Source organism: Tenrec ecaudatus, chromosome 18 (assembly GCF_050624435.1).
Source record: "Tenrec ecaudatus isolate mTenEca1 chromosome 18, mTenEca1.hap1, whole genome shotgun sequence".
Lineage (NCBI taxonomy): Eukaryota > Metazoa > Chordata > Mammalia > Afrosoricida > Tenrecidae > Tenrec > Tenrec ecaudatus.
This window is the reverse complement of record NC_134547.1, coordinates 63,646,162-63,666,428: the sequence shown is the minus strand read 5'-3', so window position 1 is coordinate 63,666,428 and position 20,267 is coordinate 63,646,162. Positions and strand designations below refer to the sequence as shown.

The window sequence follows — 20,267 nt, the reverse complement described above, 5'->3', positions numbered from 1 at the left end:
AGTCCACTTGAGAGCCCATTTAAATCCAGAACGCAGCCTTTCCCTGGAGATCACTGTCGAGTGAAATAGCAGAGGGGCACACAAAATAAAGGATTTAGCCCACATAAGATGGGGGCCCTACATGAAAACCATGCGCGTGACATCACAACGTCAACAAATACTCACAAGCAAAGGGGAAAAAAAATGAGGAGCTAATACCAAGGGCTCAAGTAGAAAGAAAATGTTCTGAGAATGATGAGGACAACAAGTGTACAAATGTGCTTGACACAACGGATGGATGTATGGATTGTGATAAGAGCTGTTTGGGCCCCCAATAAAATGATTTTAAAGAGAGAGAGAGAGAGAGAGAGAGAGAGAGAGAGAGAGCACGGACACTGGAGAACTGGAAACGGGACACACGGGACACAATGAAGGAGACCACTGACGTCATGTAGTCAGTACAGCTCATGTCACTGGACCATTTGCTTGGGAGTTGTCAGGTGATCACACCTAACTTGCTGTGTTCATCAAAGACTCAATAAAACATTATTGAAAACCCAACCCCCGACTCAGTTTCCCTTCACTCGCAGTCTGGAGGTGAAGCGACGAGGGAAGGGAACTGCTTCATACTTTACTTGCCCTATTTCCTCAGCCTCGGGGAGTCAGATAATTGGTGAATGAATAGACTTAGTGCCTGGGATATTCTGACATAAATGAAAGATGCTTTCATGGGCTACTAACTTGCTCCCAAGAACTTGATGGCAGCAGTAGCCAAAGTTACTGACAGAGTGTCTGTCTAACTCCATCCAGCTTTCTCAGGATTTCAGCGCTGACGTCTTGTCTCCCAGGGACTTCCTCCTTGCAGGGCAAACCTAACAAAGGCAGCTGGTGATTCTATTAGTATGTTTTTGTGTTTCCTAAATCTCTGTTCACCAAAAAAGAAAGAAAGAATATATTTGGGTGGAGCTGCCTTAGGCAAAAGCAAATAAGCCACCATCTTTGATACCAGAGAAGGCAGGCGATCCGTGGCGAGATCTCAGACAACCAGATCAGTCGTGGGGCCAAGTCAAATGCTCCCAGGGTCAATGTCGGCAACGGGGAAGCAGCAGTGGGAGCTGCGTTGACGGGGTGGACTGGAGTCCTGAAGCCCCGACGAGTGGCACTCAGAGTGCAGTGGGGCAGAAGTGCAGCGCTGACCGAGCAAACTCTCCACGGCACGTGTGAGGCCACCCCTGGGTGCCCAGTTCCCAGCCACGGGGCCACGGCTTCCTTCCCGCCGCATTCGTGGAGTTGTAGCACTCTCCCTCTGACTGGAGCTTAGGCATCAGAGTCAAACTCGGTTCTCGCTCCACTAATATGTGCGGTCACCGTGTCCGAGTGAAAACGATTGTCATCCGTAACGGGTAACCACGCTCGCCAGCAGGTGAGTGAGTGGGCTCGAGGAGCAGGGTAGGTGGGAAGGCTGAGATGTCACGACTTAGGGTTTCTAAGGAGACTGGGTTTTTTGGTTTGTTTGTTTTGTTTTAAATCATTTTATTGGGGGCGTGTACAACTCTTATCACAATCCATACACACATTCATTGTGTCAAGCACATTTGTACATTTGTTGCCATCATCATTCCCAAAACATTTGCTTTCTGCTTGAGCCCTTCTTATCAGCTCCTCATTTTCCCCCTTCTTCTCTGCCTCTCCTCCCTTGATAATTTATAAATTATTATTATTTTGTCATGTCTTACACTGTCCGACGTCTCCCTTCACCCACTTTTCTGCTGTCTGTCTCTGAGGAAGAAGGTCATATGTAGATACTTGTAATCGGTTCCCCCTTTCTACTCCACCTTCCCTCAACCCTTCCAGTATCGCCACTCTTGGCACTGATCCTGAAGGGATCATCTGTCCTGGAGTCCCTGTGTTTCCAGTTCTTTTCTGTACCAGTGTACATCCTCTAGTCTAGCTGGACTTGTAAGGTAGAACTGGGATCACGATAGTGGGGGGAGGGGGAGGAAGCATTAAAGAACTAGAGGAGAGTTGTATGTTTCATCAGTGCTACACAGCACCCTGACTGGCTCATCTCCTCCCCGCGACCCTTCTGTAAGGGGATGAAGAAGACTGGGTTTTAAGAACTTTAACAAGGGCTTATTCATGAAGAGGAGTTAGCAATTTCTCCCCTCCTTTCCCCCCTTCACTTTCTATTGTCTCACAGGTGAATGTTTATAGAGCAAATTAATTTTGCACCCAGCCGTTTATACATCTTTTGCTTTGTGACACTGGTTTCACTCCTGTCAATGGAACTACCGTCTTCCAAACTCCTCCCTGGGCTCCCAGCTCTGCTTATGCTTCTTGCGAGGAATTTCTCTAGAACCTAATTCAGGAAGAATGACCCAGAGAGGTTCTTTGCTCACTTAGCTGAACTTCAGGATCTTCCAAGATGAGTATTATTCTGGAATTGAGGGATACCGCTGAGTCTAGATATGACCAGAAAAGTCCTGATTGAGCTTGTGGGTAGACAACTAATAAAAGTGTAACTAAGACCAGAGGGGTGGGCGGAACAGGTCTGTCTGAAAGACAGGAGGTTCCCTGATGGGTGTGTCAGAACAAAAAGAGAAAAAGTATAACTTTGTTTCTAATTGATGCAATTCTAACATAGACAAATAAAAAGCCACACCCCTAACTTCAGACAAACCAGTTGCTAATTGAGTCCATTCCAGGACACGACAATGCGACAGTGGTCAGAGTAGAGATGTGCTCCACAGGGGTTTCTAGAAGGGATCACCATGCCTTTCTCCCAAAACGCCTTTGGGTGGACTTGAACCTTCAACCTGCCGGTTGGCAGCCAAGTCCCTAAGCATTTGCATCCTCTAGGAGCTCCGAAATACGGACTCAGGGCCTGGGCTTGCTTTTCTGTATCATTTAAGTTTCGAGAATTATACCCTTTAAAAACAGAGGAAGACCTTCAGGGAGATGGCTGGACCCGGGGACTGCAGCACTGGGCTCAGACAGCAATGACCATGAGGGTGGCGACGGGCCAGGCACTGATCCGTTCTCTTGTACCGCGAGTTACCTGGAGTCAGCGCTCGTTTGATAGCACCTAACAAGAGCTCCCTCAAGCATCCTTTGTGCTCCCAAGGCCATCGGTGAGTATGCTAGTCGGATAAAACAACTTAGGGAAGGACTGTCGCAGAAGCAACGTGAATTGGAGGCAGAGGCCTTTGGAAATCAAATAGTCTGCTCCCTTTACAAAGAGAAAGCAATTCAGCGCTGGCCCGCGGTCCTCATATGGTACTGCCATAGACCATATCTTGGCTGTCTAAACTCAGGCTACCAAGTTAAATTCAACTCTCTCTCTCTCTCTTTTTGCCATTGAGGAATGACCACAGAAGGGGACTGGATAGAACAGACTCACAAATAATGTGAGTAGCCACAGACCTTCAAATAAATAAAGCTAACACGTGCCGGTTGTCCCCCAGTGGAGAAGCAGGCGACATGGATCTGTAGTACCTTTGAGGTTCCTGGGGAGATCGAGGTGGATTCGGGGAAAGAATCCCTCTCCATTCAGAATGATATTTTCTGGGTCCAGGTGGGCGATCTGTATCTGGAAACTCCGATGGAAGACCTCAGGGACGCCCGGTAAGTAGGACACCTTCAACACCTGCTCCTTGTGCGATTCAATAAAACCCTGTGCAGAATGATCAGGGAGAGCTTTAACACTTACAAACGGGCTTCTGCTTCCCACAGTTTGACGGCCTAGAGAATCCATGGGTTGTTTTCCACTTACATCCTCCCCTCAAGATCTAATCTAGTAAATCAATAAGAAAATGACAACCAATAGATAAATGGATGATACAAACAGGCATTCCGTTAAAAGACAGCACTAAAACATTAAAAGACATTAAAATACATTCTAAGACAGAACATTAAAAGACAGCAAATGAAAACAGTAAAAGATGCGTTCACTCTAACTAGTAAACAAGGGAACATAAACTAACAGAACATAATTATTATTTTTTTAAATCACTTTATTAGGGGCTCACACAACTCTTATCACACAATTCATCCATCCATCCATTGTGTCAAGCACACTTGTACATTTTTTTTTGCCATCATCATTCTCAAAACATCTACTTTCTACTTGAGCCCTTGATATCAGCTCATTTTCCCCTCTCCCTCCCCGCTCCCCCATCCTTATGAACCCTTGATAATTTATAAATAATTATTATTTTGTCACGTCTTACACTGTCTGACGTCTCCCTTCACCTACTTTTCTGTTGCCTATTCCCCAGGGAGGGGGTTTTATGTAGATCCTTGTGATCAGTTCCCCCTTTCTACCCCACCTTCCCTCTACTCTCCTGGTATCGCCACTCTCACCACTGGTCCTAAAGGGATCATCTGTCCTGGATTCCCTGTGTTTCCAGAGAACACAATTATTTTTAAACCACAAGATTGGAAACATCAGATTTTGGTGAGAACATACATCAAAGAAAACACGTATACACATCTGGTCGGCAGGCCAATGGGAATAATTAAAATAAAAAACGTTAGCTCCAGCTCATAAAGATAGATTTCCCATAGCACATGGCCTAGTAATTCCACCTTTGGGAATACCCCCTAGGGGAGATCTTCCATCTGTGGACCAGGACACATGCACAAGAATATGTATAGCAGGGTCACTACAAGAATAGCACAAAATTACCGGGCTGGTGCCAGTGTGTCTCAGTGGAAAAGGAAAAAATTACTTTCAATAAGGTAACAAAAGGAATCTCATGCAGTCATGTGAATAAATGAACTAAAGCCACATCCAACAATGCGGACAGGTCTTAGGAAGACCATGCTGGGCGAAAAAAGCAAATTGTCCAAGTCTATATTTATTATACCAGTTTTAGAAAGCTCAAGGTAAAGTGAAATTCCCTGCCTGAAGGCAAGCACATGCGCCGATTTTGCTCATGACTCCAGACTCAGTTCCCAAACCATGCTAGCCCATAGGAGGTGCTTAACCTCTCTAAGTGCTACACTTAGGGATACAAGGGGGCTTCAGAAGGTCATGGAACAAGGAAATTAAAATATAGTGGAAAATTCCCACACATTTTTGAAGTCCCCCCCCCCCCCCCGGGAGACACAAACTGTTTTTAAAAAGTAAGGGAATGATAAACATAAAAATCAGACTCATGATTTTTGGTGGGAAAGTGGGAAGCAGGAATTTGCAATAAAAAAAGAGTCCAAAAGAAGTCTGAAGGGCTGGCCCCAATCCCAACTACGTGGACACCTGCCCACCCCCCCGGAAGAATTTATTTCAGAGGACAGCACTGAAGCTGCAGCTCCGGGAGAGGGGCATGTCTGATCAGAGCACATACGAGCAAATGAAAGGGGAGGAAGAGAGAGTGGAGCACATCCTGGCCCACCAAGCCGTGAGGACGATATTCCTGCTCAGAGCAGTCAATTAATCCACAGAGAAGACCAATGGCTGACCCCTCTAGGAGACACACCATCCCTCACTGACCCGTAGCCCTACAGAGGACAACACTGGAGACATAGTGTGGGAATTCTGGCTGATCTGAACCCACCACACCGAGACAAAACACTAAGGGCGTGCAACAGAACAGCAAGGGGAACAGAGCAACGAAGTCCCCAGGGAATACCAAAAATAGACTTTGGAGCCAGGGCTTGGCATCCCAAAAGACTCAACCGGAAAACACTCCTAAAAGCCAAAAAACCGTCCTTGAACTAACTACAAGCTTTTCTTTTTTGGTTGTTGTGTTTTGTTTTGTTCTTTGTCATTGTTTTTTGTTGTTGTTTTATTTTGTTGCTTGTTTTTGCTCTGTCTTGTTTTTGTGCATGTTATTATCTCTGCAGGTCTGTCTAAATAAGATAGGCTGGATGAACCATCTGGAGGAGAAAACAACGGGACTGACAGTTCGGGGGGCGGGCATGGGACAGGGGGAGATGGGGGGTGGTCGTGAAGAAAGTGGTGTTAACAAACCCAGGGACAAGGGAACAAGTGATCCAAATTGGTGGTGAGGAGAGTGTAGGAGGCCTGGTAGGGCATGATCAAGGGTAATGTAACCGAGAGGAATTACTGAAACCCCAATGAAGGCTGAGCATGATAGTGGAATAAGAAGAAAGTCAAAGGAAATAGAGGAAAGAGTAGGAGGCAAAGGGTATTTCTAGAGGTCTAAAAAAATGTATGCACATATGTAAATACATTTACATATGAGGATGGGGAAATAAATCTATGTGCATATATGTATAGATTTAGTATTAAGGTAGCAGATGGACATTGGGCCTCCACTCATGTACTCCTTCAATGCAAGAATACTTTGTTCTATTAAACTGGCATTCCATGATGCTCAGCTTCCCGACACAATCACTGAAGACAAATGGGTGCATAAGCAAATGTGGCGAAGAAAGCTGATGGTGCCCGGCTATCAAAAGAGATAGTGTCTGGGGTCTTAAAGGCTTGAAGGTAAACAAGTGGCCATCTAGCTCAGAAGCGACAAAGCCCACGTGGAAAAGCACACCAGTCTGCATGCTCATGAGGTACCGAAGGGATCAGTTATCAGACATCAAAAAACAAAAAACCGTATCATTGTGTGCTCATCTCCATGATACGATCGCTGAAGACAAATGGGTGCATAAACAAGTATGGCGAAAAAAGCTGATGGTGCCTGGCTATCAAAAGATAAAGTGTCTGGGGTGTTAAAGGCTTGACGGTAAACAAGCAGTCATTTAGCTCAGAAGCAACAAAGCCCACATGGAAGAAGCACACCAGTCTGTGCGATCAAGAGGTGTTGAAGGGATCAGGTATCAGACATCATCAGAACAAAAAATCTCACCACAGTGAATGAGGGGGAGTGCGGAGTGGAGAACCAAAGCCTTTGTGTAGGCAATTGGACATCCCCTTACGGAAGGGTCATGGGGAGGAGATGAGTCAGTCAGGGTGCAGTGTAGCAACAATGAAACACAACTTTCCTCTAGTTCCTAAATGCTTCCTCCCCCCCCCCGCCCCCCCCCCCACACCATCATGATCCTAAACCTTACAAATCTGGCTAGACCAGAGGATGTACATTGTTACAGATAGGAACCAGAAACACAGGGAATACAGGGCAGATGATCCCTTCAGGACCAGTGGTGAGAGTGGCAATACGGGGAGATTGGAGGGTGGGTGGGGTGGAGGGGGGAAATTGATTGCAAGGATCTACATATAACCTCCTCCCTCGGGGACGGACAACAGAAAAGGGGGTGAAGGGAGACGTCGGACAGGTCAAGATATGACAAAATAATAATTTATAAATTATCAAGAGTTCATGAGGGAGGGGGAGCAGGGAGGGAGCGGGAAAAATGAGGTGATGCCAGGGGCTTAACTGGAGAGCAAATGTTTTGAGAATGATGAGGGCAATGAATGTCCAAATGTGCTTTACACAATTGATGTATGTATAGATTGTGATAAGAGTTGTATGAGCCCCTAATAAAATGATTTTAAAAAAAAGAAGTGGTACAAACTGAGAAACTTAAAAAAAAGAAAATGCTTGGAAAACGATGATGGCAACAAATGCACAAATGTACTTGATACATGGATGGATCTATGGATTGTGATAAGAGTTGTATGAGCCCTCAATAAAATGACTTTAAAAAAAAGGAAACGCATGAGAGGTTTGAATATACTTGGAGAAAACCATAGGTAGAGAACCACTCTCAGCCTTAGCAAAATTAAACTGACAAAGAGAGAGAAGACTTGAATAATGTAATTTATTCAAGCTAATTTAATCAAGATTCATGATAATCTGTATCCTTTAGAGTAGAAAATATTATTTTTAAGCATTCATTAAAATATCTTATAAATTCACAAAGTAAGAATTTTGGGACTGTTATCTGACTAAAATACAAAAAAGTCAACATGAATAATAAAATTCAGATATCAAAAATTTAAAAAATCTTAAAGTCAATCGAAAATTAAAAGGTAAATAGATAATAAGATAGATATTAAAATGAATAAAACATACAAAGGTGACTTCTTCTTGTTTAACTGTAATGTTTTATTTTCTTAAAAAATTATGAGATGTCATAAGGTGCCATTATGAGATGTCATAAGACAAATGAATTGTGAATTAAAGAAAGAAAAGTAGGTATCTAAAATCTAAGAGTCAATGCAAGAGAACAGTTAAGATATACTGGAAAAAGAAGGGAGCTCACCTACTAGGCATCGAGGTATATTTTAAAGTGCTGGCAGTTAAAAACCCCAAACTCACTACCATTGAGTTGATTCCGACTCACAGTGGCCCTACAGGCCAGGCCAGAACTGCCTCTGAGACGACAGCCCTTTAGGGGAGGAGTAGGAAGTCTCTGTCTCTGTCTCTCTCTCTCTCTCTCTCTCTCTCTCTCTCACAGCGGCTTGTGGTTTTGAACTTCTGACCTTGTGATTAGTCGCCCATTGAATATACACTATGCCTCAGTCTCCTTAATGACGAGAGCAGGCTATTAATATTGGGACTAGGATCAGTACACTAGAATAAAGAGGCTGAAATAACGCCCAATTATATGTGATGCTTGGAAGGAAAAATAGAGTCTTATCCAAGACAGATAACTGTTGTTATCTTTGGACTGTAAGATGGATAAATAACTGTCATTTGATTATTGGTTTTATTAAATTTCCCCCACAACGATGATGTGTCCTTTACATGAGAAACATTCAACAACATGTTCTTGAAGATGGACAAATCAGCACAATCTGAGCAAGGAGCCGCCTCCTCCAGGTGTCTCCACAACCGACTTGGCTCAGGGTGGCCCACCAGTGTTTTCACAACAGCTGATGAAAAATTGCTCTCAGCTGGTGAATAGCCAGTGGCAGTGGGCCTCCTTCTAGGGCAGTGGTTCTCAATCTTCCCAAGGCCTCAACCCTTTAATACAGTCCCTCATGTTGTGGTGACCCCCTAACTATAAAATTATTTTTGTTGCTACTTTATCGCTATAATTTTGCTACCGTTATGAATCATGAGATCCCTTTGAAAGGGTCGTTGGGCCCCAAGGGGTCACAACCCACAGGTTGAGAACCGCTGTTCTAGGGGCAGCATGAAGACGTTAGTGGAAAGAAACAGTTCCTCTATTCATGAAAAGAAATCCATTAGAATAGATTGTCTATTGTGTGTGTGCACTGGCTTCTGTCTGGTTAACTGTCTATCCCTGGTGTGTGGAACAACACCTAGCTAACGTAGACACGTCATGAATATTCGTTGCATAAATGAGGAAAGTGGCCTGGATCAACTTATTTTACGTCATTTTTGTATCCGAGAGTTCTTTAGTTTTAATTAAAACCACAACAAATCGCATCTGTCAGAATCCTGTGGTCTCCGACATGTGGGGTGCAGTTTGCAGGCTTGCATTTAGAGCCCGCCCTGCGTTAGCACATGTGGGCAGCGGTGGGCAGGCTACTTACAGAGATGGGCAGGATGAGTGGCACTCCGGGCAGAAGGCTGTCTGGTGAAGATTGGCGGTCAATCACGACCCTGAACTCAAAGCCGACTTTCCCTGTGTTCTTCAGGGTGATTTCGCGTTCCGTGACGTGGTCAAACAGCTTCAGGGGAGGAAGCAGAAGAGGTGATTCCACTGCCCCCCACTGTTTGGGATGCTGCTCCCAACCTGACAGACCTGGCCTTCATTTCTTGTGATGCAAACACTGGCTGGCCCACATCCCAGCATCATTACAAAAAGAGGAAGGTGCCCTAGGCTCTGAGAGCGAGGCTCTGGCCGTAGTTCTTCTGATAATGTCTCGTTTAAGTAGCCTCATGGCAAGGCATCTACCCGTTGTGAACTTCAGCTCTTCACCATGAGGAACGCAGAGTGAAACGGAATCAAACAAAAACCCCACTGCCAGCAAGTCAATTCTGACTCAGAGTGACCCTGCCGGATCGAGCAGAACTGTTCTTTGGGGATTCTGCGGCTGTAAATCTCCACAGGAGTAGACGGCTCCATCTTTGTCTCGCAGGGCAGCTGGTGGGTTTAAATAGCAGCCCAACGCTTAAGTCACAGAGCCACCAGGGATGCTTACATCTAGAGGATCTTAATGTAAGCGTCTATGGCAAGGACTTTTGCTTTATGAACTCTATCCTGTAAGAAAAGGACACGGTTCAAGCCCAGCATGCTCTGGAATGAATGTTTTCCTCCAGGGGGGTCCACGGAGGAAATCAGCCAGAGGGGGTCTTTCCCCTGAGCCTAACTCAGCAGCAAGGTCCAGGCGGCCCAATCACCACCGACCGAGGCTACTTCCAGGGTGGTTAGGCTGAGTCTGGGCCAGGCCTAGCTGCTTCAAAGAGCATCCTCTGAGCCGGGCCAATGCCAGCTGCCCGCAGGACCCCGGACACACGAGGGAAGGAGCATTCTACTTGGTCTACTAAATGGAGAATAGCTCAACAGGTGCAGGTGGAGGAGATTTCAGGAACAGTCTTTCACTTATGAACACACATGGATATGCAAAGTATAGTAATTATCCGTGCGGCAACGACACAGTTGGGATCCAATCCCCATGAAAAGATAAAGGGGAATATGGTTTATGCCTGCTGGAATGCAAACACCTCCTTGGAAAGAGAGGATTCTGACTGGTGGCACAGGAACACAGTTAACTGACGACTGCTCCGAAGCCAACATGAGCCTGTGCCACAGTGCTGACGAGTGGGAATGAAGGAAGAGGTGAGTGTGGGGAGGGGCTGAGCGAGGAGTCCCAGTAGGCCTAGGTTTGGGGTCGGCAGAGGAGAGGATGCGAGGGGTTGCAAGAAGAAAAGCGTGGAGCAGGAAACAGTGGGACGTGCGAAGGGCCGGTGGGCAAGCCAGTTGGCTGTAATGGAAGGGGACTACTCTGGGGGAAGAGTGGACGCCCGCTTTAAGTGTGTGCGGCCCTCAGTCAGCCAGTCGAAGTTCACAGAGGGGCATGGTCACCCTCCATCAAGCTGGCATCTAGCTCTTACGCACTGGGGGATAGAGAAGGACACTCACAATGATGAAACGGACCCAGCATGGAACTGAGCAAGTACTTAAGGAACCACAGCCACCCAGGGGAGAGGGGCCTTGTTCTTCCATCCTCACTGCACAGAGGAGGGGCGCGGAGATTAGGGAGGCCACGCTTGTCAGCTGTATGTCAGGGAGATCATTTTAAAACACCGATCCCTTCACAATACTTCGCTTGCCCTGATGCTGTGGGGGTTAACCGGCCAGGGCACGGATGCAGTGGACATGGCACTGGTGTAGAAGCGATGAATGCACTGTCACCCCTGGACGTGGGGTCCGTGGGCCTGTGGCCTAGCACATCCACGGAGTTCATTAGCCGTGCAAACTCTTCGCTCCACTTGGAAGTACTGAATCAGAATCTGCATTGTAACAAAGCCCCCCGCCCCCCGTGACTTGCAAGTACATGGCAGTTTAAAACCAACTTCTCTCATCGTTTAGGTACTTCGAGAACAGCTCTAGCTCCGTGGTGATACCTGTAGTCCGTAGTTGATTTCCTTGGTGTCAAAGGAATAGCTGACCAAGGAGGCTTCCCCCTTGAGTGTTATTTCATAGGTGGGTCCTCCTTCCACTTCGCACAGGGCTTTGGTGCTTGCAATGATGCCGCAGTGTCCGTAGAAGGTGAGCGCTATCTGGCGGCTGCTGTGCGGCTGCAGCACCCCGTAGAGGGGCAGGATGTCAAACACCTGCAGAAGGAGGCGTTCTCCGTGAGAGCAGCTCTCAGGAGGCCGGGCCTTCCATGGTTAATGTCAATTTACAGATCGATTTCTGACTTTGATCAATGACTCCATAAACGGTAACTAGCCCAGCACCCCCCAAATGTAGGCATTCACTCTTTGACGATGGTGACGGTGGCAAGGGTGCTGAGATTCAAAGGTCCAACCTAAGCCAGTGCTCAGGAGGGAAGGGGCCTGGGTGGGAGGTGGTCAACTCACCTCTTCTATTCCAAGGGAAAGCATTTCATCCGGCTCAAAGAACCACAGGGATTCCTGAAACTCCACCTGGCTCTGGGTGGAGTAGAGTCTTTCTGTCTCAGCAGAATTAGTTTTGAACGTCTAGAAAGTATAGGAGGGAGGGAAAAACAGCCAGCATTATGAAATGGGAGAGCCATGCCTTTTTTTTTTTTTAATCCTGAGGACACAATTGGACAACTACTCAAAGAGGCAGTAAAAGAATGTCTCCTTGGTGTTACTTATCACAACAGCCTTTGGAAGCACCGAAAGCCCATCAGTAGGGGGTCACTTTAGAGCAGGGGTGAAGAACATCAGGCCTGCAAGCTGCCTAAGCCCCCCGAAACCATCAATACACACTAACAGGGCTGCCTCAGTTGTCACACTGGGTGAGTGAATGAAACGGACACAGGTCTATTCTCAGATCAGGAATACTTGTAACATCTGATTGCAGCTCCCATTCATGTTAAAATGGCATCTGCCGGAGCTTCTGAATCATCCAGAGATTTGCATATGTAAACAGCTGTCTGGGAGGGTTTTGGGAACATTTTAGTAGCACTGAGTCCTGGTGTGTTTTTTCCCTTTCTTTTGCATTCTAGGTCTATTTATGGTCAATGGCTTTGAAAGGAAAAAAAAAAGAGTAAACACGAGGAGGCCAACATATTCTATACACACACATATACTCCTCCCGGAAGAACAGAAAAATACAGAGTGCTCCAAAGAGAAGAGTGAAAATCAGCCATTAGGTGGTGTTCTCTGCAAGTGTGTAACGTGTATGTCTGCGTCTGCATGCTTTAGCTGACATCTTAACATGAGCTCCTCCCACGTGCTTGGAGTGGACGGGATGGCCACTAACGGCAATACACTTCAGAGGATGATTTATGGACATGACACCATTGAAAAGGGTATGTGGTAGAAAACAACAACCAGAAGCAGGCCCAGAGTTCTCTGGCTCCTCTCTGCCGACCTAACTGATGTTTCCTATCTCACTGCCATTCAGTGAACTCAGACCCCTAGAGACCCCGTATCATCCATGTATCCCCTCCATTCAACAAAGGAGAACTCCAACAAAAACAAAAGCAACATAGATCTAAATCCCCGAGACAACAGTGGACAAAAACACAGGAGGGGAAAATCCTGCTCTCAGGAGGCTTGTGTTGCAGAGATGTGTCTGGAATGGAAATGGATATACGAATGCACCTCTCTCTCAGAGACAGTGTACAGCAAGACGCTGAGGCCAGACTGCCAAGTGCCCAGCTCCACTGCTGGGGTGTCCCCCAGCAGGAACACAGAGAGAGTTCACAGGATCTGCTTCACAGGGTTGTAGGGAAAATTAAGAGAGTGAATATTCAAACTAACAAAAAAAAAACACCTCGAAACATGCAAAGCACAGACTAAACTCGCAACACGTGTTTGCTGTGGTTGTTTTCACAAGGATACACTACCCCCCCCAACTTTCCACAAAGTGGTAGTGCACTGTGCACCCCGTTTCGCCCCTCCGCTTTTTAACTTAATCCCCCAGACTGCTCCGCGTCAGCGTCTGGAGCACTGGCTCTGTCTTGTGAAGGCGGCTCTGTTGCATTGACCGCACAGTGAGAAGGCCTCTCAGCTTATCCCACCAGGATCCCAGTGGTGGGGTCACCTTGTCTCCAGTTGGTCTCGGTTTACAAAGCTGCCTTGTCCAGGGTGGTGACATGCCCTGTATGCAAACATGCAGAGGTACCTGGGGGAGTCATTTTCTACAAGGAATGGTGGGTGCGTCTTCAGTTCTGAGACCTGTTGCCACGCTACATCCCTAGGGGTTAAGCCAACGCAAGACTCTCACGGACAGAGGATGAGCTTGCCTCTTCGGCCCATGACTCTGCCACTCCTTAGACCAGCACTATTTTAAAAGATTGTATAATATTCCATCATCATGGACACTTCATGAGCTATCTTTCCTTGTTTCCCCAATCTTTTATTTTCTTTCTGAAGTGTCCTGACAAAATGCCTTTGCACGAAGGCTTGGTGTCTAGGATGATGTCCTCAGTCCTCAGGCCATCCCACAGGGAGGAGAATGAAAGGGCGTGCCCTTGACCTCCCTCTTGTTTTCACTGTGGAATGATGGCGAGACACATGTTTGCCCTTGAGGCTAAAGATCATCACGGTGTACAGTGCAGATCTTGAGCGAGGTTGTGCGTGTGTGTGTGTGTGTGTGTGGACTCGGGGTGTCTGGTGGGGAAGTAACCCTGATAAAGTCAAGCAGCTCCATCCCAGCCATACACGGCTCATCGAGCAGGACACTCCAGTTTCTGACCTACCCCAAGGAAAGGACTCTGGGCTTCTGGAAGAACTCTGGTGGTGACGAACGGCTGAGAGTCCTCCTCGTCTTCATGCACCAGGATGGTCCTGGGAGTTTAACAAGGGGCAGAGAACCCCACCGTCAGCAGCTATCACAATGGTCTTCAGTCTTCCCCCTCCCACACCAACGCTCCCCATCCCCCAGGAATAAGAGCACGTTCTCATTTAAGGTCACCTGCTCAGTTGCTCCTTGTGTGCCTCCAACATGCAGTTGAAAACGTCAAGGTCATTGAGTCGGTCAGTTCTCTAGGGGTCCAGCCCTTCCTCCCTATCCCTTTGGGCCTGTAGCGGGCTTACAGAAGATCCTAAGAAGTTCCTTAGCCGTGCCCCACACAATGCGCTCAGTGGCAAGTCTCATCATCTACCGGAGCATTTTATCAGGAAGATCGAACCCTTGGCAAATCATTTCAGCCCTTTCTGCTTGCTAGCTTTGGCCTGATCATGGCCACAGACCCTGGGTGGGGGGACTGGTGACGGAAGAGGTTGCGAGCAGACCCATAGGAGTCAGCAGGCTCTGACCTCCTGAAAGTGGGGCCATGTTCTTCTTGGAGTCTGCCAATTTCCTGGCCCAGGGCCTGACACACAGAAGCCACACATTGAACTGTTGACCAGGGAGTGGTTAGAAGAAGAAGTGAGCAACAAGCACTGACTGAGAATGAGAGTGAGTGCAGAGAAACGCTCTTAAAACACGACTCCATGCCCTGGCCTTGCACTTTGCACTTACTTAACAAAGTCAGTTAAGTTGGTCTCGGAGAGATCCAGTGCCATGGGGGCCACTTGTGAGCTCTCCGATGGTGAAGTGGTGGGGAGGGATCCCACCTGGGATGGGTTTGCGCTGTACAGCTTTCTCGGCCACGCCGCAAACCTACAAAGGACACAAACACAGGCGCATGCACGCACATCAGCTTTTTGCCAATCAATACTCCGGTGGGCTCTCAGTTTCTAAGGTCAAGCTCCAAGTCCTAGACTGAGCAGGCTTAGAATGGGCTGCCGTACACCCTCCCTGGGACTAGCCCTCTGCTCCCCAGAGCTCACAGCTTAGCCAAGACTCTCCGAGTCTAGGTCAGGGGTCTTCCCTAGGAGGCCCTGCCGTCCTCTTGCCTGTGAGCTCCAAAGTTCTAGCCTTGTGGCCCTGTGCTGCTCTCTGTCCTGCTTGTGAATGACGGAGTTGCAAGGGCTCCTGCTCTGAGATAACCAGGTAGGGATGAGGGCGAGGCAAGCGAGGCGATCGCTTGCAGGTTGCAAGACCTTGCCTCCCTAAATGCAGAGTCCTGGGTGCCTCACTGGCTCACCTAGTCATCGTCCTACCAGGGAGCTTTGTCACATTCAAGTTTTCTGAGACCAGGATGGCAGTTTCTGAAGGCCCTATGTCCACCTCTCACCAATTAGAGAAACCTTGGGACATCACAGAGGTCAAGGTGGGAGTCACCCATGTGCTTCCTACTCTCCCTCAGGACACCAAGTCCAGTGGCTCCCACTAGACTGCTCTGGTCCCCCAGTCTTTGGATCTGGTTGCACCCTGATTTTTCACTTATAACCAGCCAGCCCCTGGGTGACACTCTTTTCCACTCGGAAGTCTTGTCTTGAAGTTGACTTTGCACATACATGGAACAGTGAAGCATGGGCCATCGCTAGCACCAGTTAATCAAATGGTTGCCTTGGTACAGTTTGCCTTGCTATGCATACAAGCATTAAAGAAACCCTTCTATGTACACAAGCACTCCAGGGGCAAGGGCCAGGTAGCATGGCAGGGGTCGGACCAAATCCAGGGGTACATATGGTAGCCAACTAAAAAGGAGGTGCGGGGAGCAAAGGGGGAAAAAAAGATAGAGATGTGTGGCGGGGGAATAGGGCACTGACCCATCCACAGGGAGGGAATTGTTGTGTCTTCAGAGGGAAAGCGGGACCAGACTTAAATCTGGTGTTCTGGGATGTGAATGCAGTGTATCAGCATAGAGCTACATGGACAACTGCCCCTTCCCCCAGAAGAATTTACTTTAGAGGGCAGCACTGAAGCTGCAGCTAGGGGAGAGGGACATGTATGATTGGAGCACATTAGAGCAAATGAATGGGGAGGAAGAGAGAATGGAGCACATCCTGGCCCACCAGCCCTGGAGGACGATATCCCCACTCCGAACAGCCAATGTACAGAGTGGTCCATATTGCTAATCCTAGTATGAGACACGGCATCCCTCATGTCCCTCATTGACCCATGGTCCCATGGGGGACAACACTGGAGACTCAGTGGCAGGATTGGCCCAGTCTGACCCTGCGACACCAAGGCAAAACACTAAAGGTGTGCTGCAGGGCAACAGGGGGTAAGGGGTGGGGCAGCAGAGAAGGGAGCTCTGGAGGGAGTGTAAAGGAAAGACTTTGGGGCCAGAGCGTCATTGGACTCCACTGGAGGACATGCCTAGAGGTCAAAATTCAGACCTTGATCTATTTACAGGCTTTTCTTTCTTGTAATCTATTTAAAAAAATTAATTTATTCTTTTCTTGGTCATTGGTTTTCTTTGTTGGTGTCATTGTTGTGTTCTCTTTTGTCACTTTGTCTTGCTATGCCTTCTTTTTTAAGATATGACAAAATAATAATAATTTATAAATTATCAAGGGTTCATGAGGGAGGAGTAGCAGGGAAGGAGGGGACAAAATGAGGGGCTGATAGCAAGGGCTCAAGCAGAAAGCAAATGTTTTGAGAATGATGAGGGCAACAAATGTACAAATGTGCTTGACACAGTGGATGTATGGATTGTGCTAAGAGTTGTATGAGCCCCCAGTAAAATGATTTAAAAAAAATAGAAACCCTTCTAAATACACTAGAGCATCTCTAACATGGTAATACAGTAAGAAGAATGTGGTCTTGATGCACATGACAAAGTAGCATCCACTTGTTATTACGTGCATTATTACCATGATGTACCTAGAATTTTTAATATAATAGACTTTATGGGGGCCAGTTGAGGGCTGCCTGTATTCTTTTTTTTTCCTTTAACATGTTTATTAGCATATAACCCACATATCATACAATTACATAGTTCAATCAAGCCTGCATTCATTGTAGTCCCTGTACACTGCTTTTTCTCAGTGGCCCGGCAGAGAGGTCATCTCGCCTATGAAGTTCCCATCGCCCTAATGGTAGAAACCTTCCCCTCCTGAGCTATCCCAGTAAGCCATCGGCACTGTGTGAGGGCCCTGCCCACTCTCTATCCTGTGGCTGGATCTCCTTGAAGTGTGTTGAAGTACCAGGGTCCTAGGAAAATTCCATGATCTTTTTCATTCCATTTCCCACAAACTTCCTGAATGCCCATAGTACAGACCCCCGAACCTTCTCTTTGGGGGGACATTCTGACTCAGCAGGTCTCGGATGGAACCCACGAGGTTGATGTCTGTCTTTCCGGTGACTCTGATGTACAGGAGATGTGGGGCCTACAGAGGGCAGGAGAGGAGCCCTGAGGCACAGTGGTTAAGAGTTTGACTGTGAACCCAAAGGTCAGCAGTTTGGACCCACCAGCTGCTCTATGGTGGCCAGATCCGGCGGTCTGCACCCATAGAGATGTACAGCCTTGGGAACCTGCAGGGTGGCTCCGAGCGGAAATCAACTTGACGGGGGAGGGTTTAAGGACAGAAATGGAGCTATAGAGGTGCGGTGCTTAAAGCGCTTGGCTGCTAACCCGAAAGTCATTGGTTAAAAGCCACCAGCGTCTCCAGGGGAGACAGACGTGGCAGTCTGCCTGGAAACCCTGTGGGGCAGTCCCACGCTGCCCTAGAAGGTCACTATGAGTTGGAATTGGCCAGATGGCAGTGGGTTTGGGGTTTGGATGGGCAGGGGTGGGAACATGTCAGCATCAGACGGGAGCTGGTAATTACTCAGGGGTTATCACTGCTCACCTGCTGAGGACAGTGAACGTCTGCAGAGAAAAACTCTGAGCATTTATTAAATCGCCCCAGGTCCATGGAGACACCCGGGGAGACTGCCAGCTCCCTCCCCGACAGGGTGGCACTTTCTCACCCCACATTTGCACCCCCTGGGACGCTGTGCCAGATGAAATGGGGAAAGAAAGAGCAAAAAAAAAAAAGCACATGGGGAATCTGGAGAGAAAAAGAACAAAGCTGTGGACAGCCTGCACACCTGAGGAAAAATCAACGCCTAACACCTTCGTTGACAATGATACCTTCACAACTGGGAAGTGAGAAATGGGAGGGGGTGTGGACCCTCGCTGCTACCAGGCAGAGCCCCGAGAGCGGGGGAACCTCTTCACCTCGGAGCTTGGACTTCCCATTCAAACGGGAAACCTGCCCAGGTACAGGGAAATGGTGCGTTGGTGGGGAGTTGGGCCCCCAGGAGCAGATGATGGCTTGTCTGTGATGTGGACCCAAGCAGGATTAGACTTGTAAGGGAGAGCACGTCGCAAAGAAGGCAAATCACGGTTGCTCCCATTCCAGGGCTACCCACACAGGACTTCCTGGAGAGCCCGCAGAGCAAGGCCCGCATCAGCTGTGAGAAGACAGGGCAACGTCAGGCCCATGGTCCATCAGCAGTTCCCCTCTCCTACTGCATGTTCAACTCTTGGGCAAATGCGGATCACCTCCATCTTTTGGGACTACAAATAAAATTAAACAAACATCCACCACTGATCTCCTGTCCTCTCTTCACTGGAAGTTGTGACCATCCCCTTACAGAAGGGTCCCAGGGAGGAGATGAGCCAGTCAGGGTACACTACAGCAATGATGAAACACACAACTTTCCTCTAGTTCCTAAATGCTTCCTCCCCCACGGCCCCCCACCTACTACCATGATCCCAATTCTATCTTACAAATCCAGCTAGACCAGAGGATGTACACTGGTACAGACAGGAACAGGAAACACAGGGAATCCAGGACAGATGATCCTTCAGGACCAGTGCTGAGAGTGGCGATACCGGGAGGGTGGAGGGAAGATGGGGTAGAAAGGGGGAACCGATTATATGGATCTACACATAACCTTCTCCCTGGGGGATGGACAACAGAAAAGTAGGTGAAGGGAGACGTCGGACAGTATAAGACATGACAAAATAATCATAATTTATAAATTATCAAGGGTTCATGAGGGAGGGGGTAGCAGGGAATGGGGACAAAATGGGGAGCTGATACCAAGGGGTCAAGTAGGAAGGAAATGTTTTGAGAATGATGAGGGTAACAAATGTACAAATATGCTTGACACAATGGATGGATGGATGGTGACAAGAGTTGTACGATCCCCCAATAAAATGATTAACAACAACAACAACAACAGATCCTCAAGAACATGCTCAGCTCGTGCTTTGTGATGCAGTTCAGGGACGAGTGGGAGGAGGACTGGTGCACGTCAAACATGGCTGAAGTCTGGGGGGGGGGGGGACAAACCTATGACAGCCTGCAGTGATTCGTAGTCAGTGATTCATCAGCCCAGGGGTGTCTACCAGAGAGTGGGGGGTCACCAGCAGGCGGAAAAGATTCTGCAGAGGTGATCTGTTCGGCTCTTGTGCTGTTTCCTGCGTTTCCAAGTGATGACACTGTAGGTACCCTGACCAGGTCCCGTTTACCAGGACGATACATGCGTCTCACTGTAGGTGAAGGGCTCACACTCGAACCCTTCTCTAGAACAGACTGATGAGATGGGAGGTGCCTCATCGACTGAGCTGCCTGAGAGATAGATTATGCTCGTCCACCTGTTAATGAGCTGCCTATAGTCAAGAGCTAATTAACGTAGGTGAATGCTATAGGAACCCAGCCTCTTGTCTCCAAGTAGCCCAACCCTGATGCAAGTCATTCTCTAGAGCAGCGATTCTCAACCTGTGGGTCTCGACCCCTTTGGGGGGTCAACCCACCCTTTCACAGGGGTCTCCTGATTCCTAACAATAGCAAAATGAGTTATGAGGTAGCAATGAAAATAATGTTATGGTTGGAGGTCACCACCACATGAGGAACTGTATTAAAGGGTTGCGGCGTGAGGAAGGTCGAGAACCGCTACTCTAGAGCTTTCCATGGGACCAGGCT

The 20,267-nt window shown here is 47.9% G+C and overlaps 1 protein-coding gene across 1 annotated transcript in view; it reads right to left on the bottom strand.

The window, feature by feature from the left end:
* Window positions 1-20,267, bottom strand: part of HYDIN (HYDIN axonemal central pair apparatus protein) — a 285,134-nt gene that overhangs the window by 115,539 nt on the left and 149,328 nt on the right. Inside the window, exons 23-28 of the mRNA XM_075536735.1 lie at window positions 14,977-15,117; window positions 14,213-14,300; window positions 11,898-12,017; window positions 11,439-11,648; window positions 9,401-9,538; window positions 3,475-3,652 (exon numbers count right to left, since the gene is read on the bottom strand). Coding sequence (XP_075392850.1) covers window positions 3,475-3,652; window positions 9,401-9,538; window positions 11,439-11,648; window positions 11,898-12,017; window positions 14,213-14,300; window positions 14,977-15,117 — 875 coding nt within the window. The remainder of the gene's footprint in view (window positions 1-3,474; window positions 3,653-9,400; window positions 9,539-11,438; window positions 11,649-11,897; window positions 12,018-14,212; window positions 14,301-14,976; window positions 15,118-20,267) is intronic.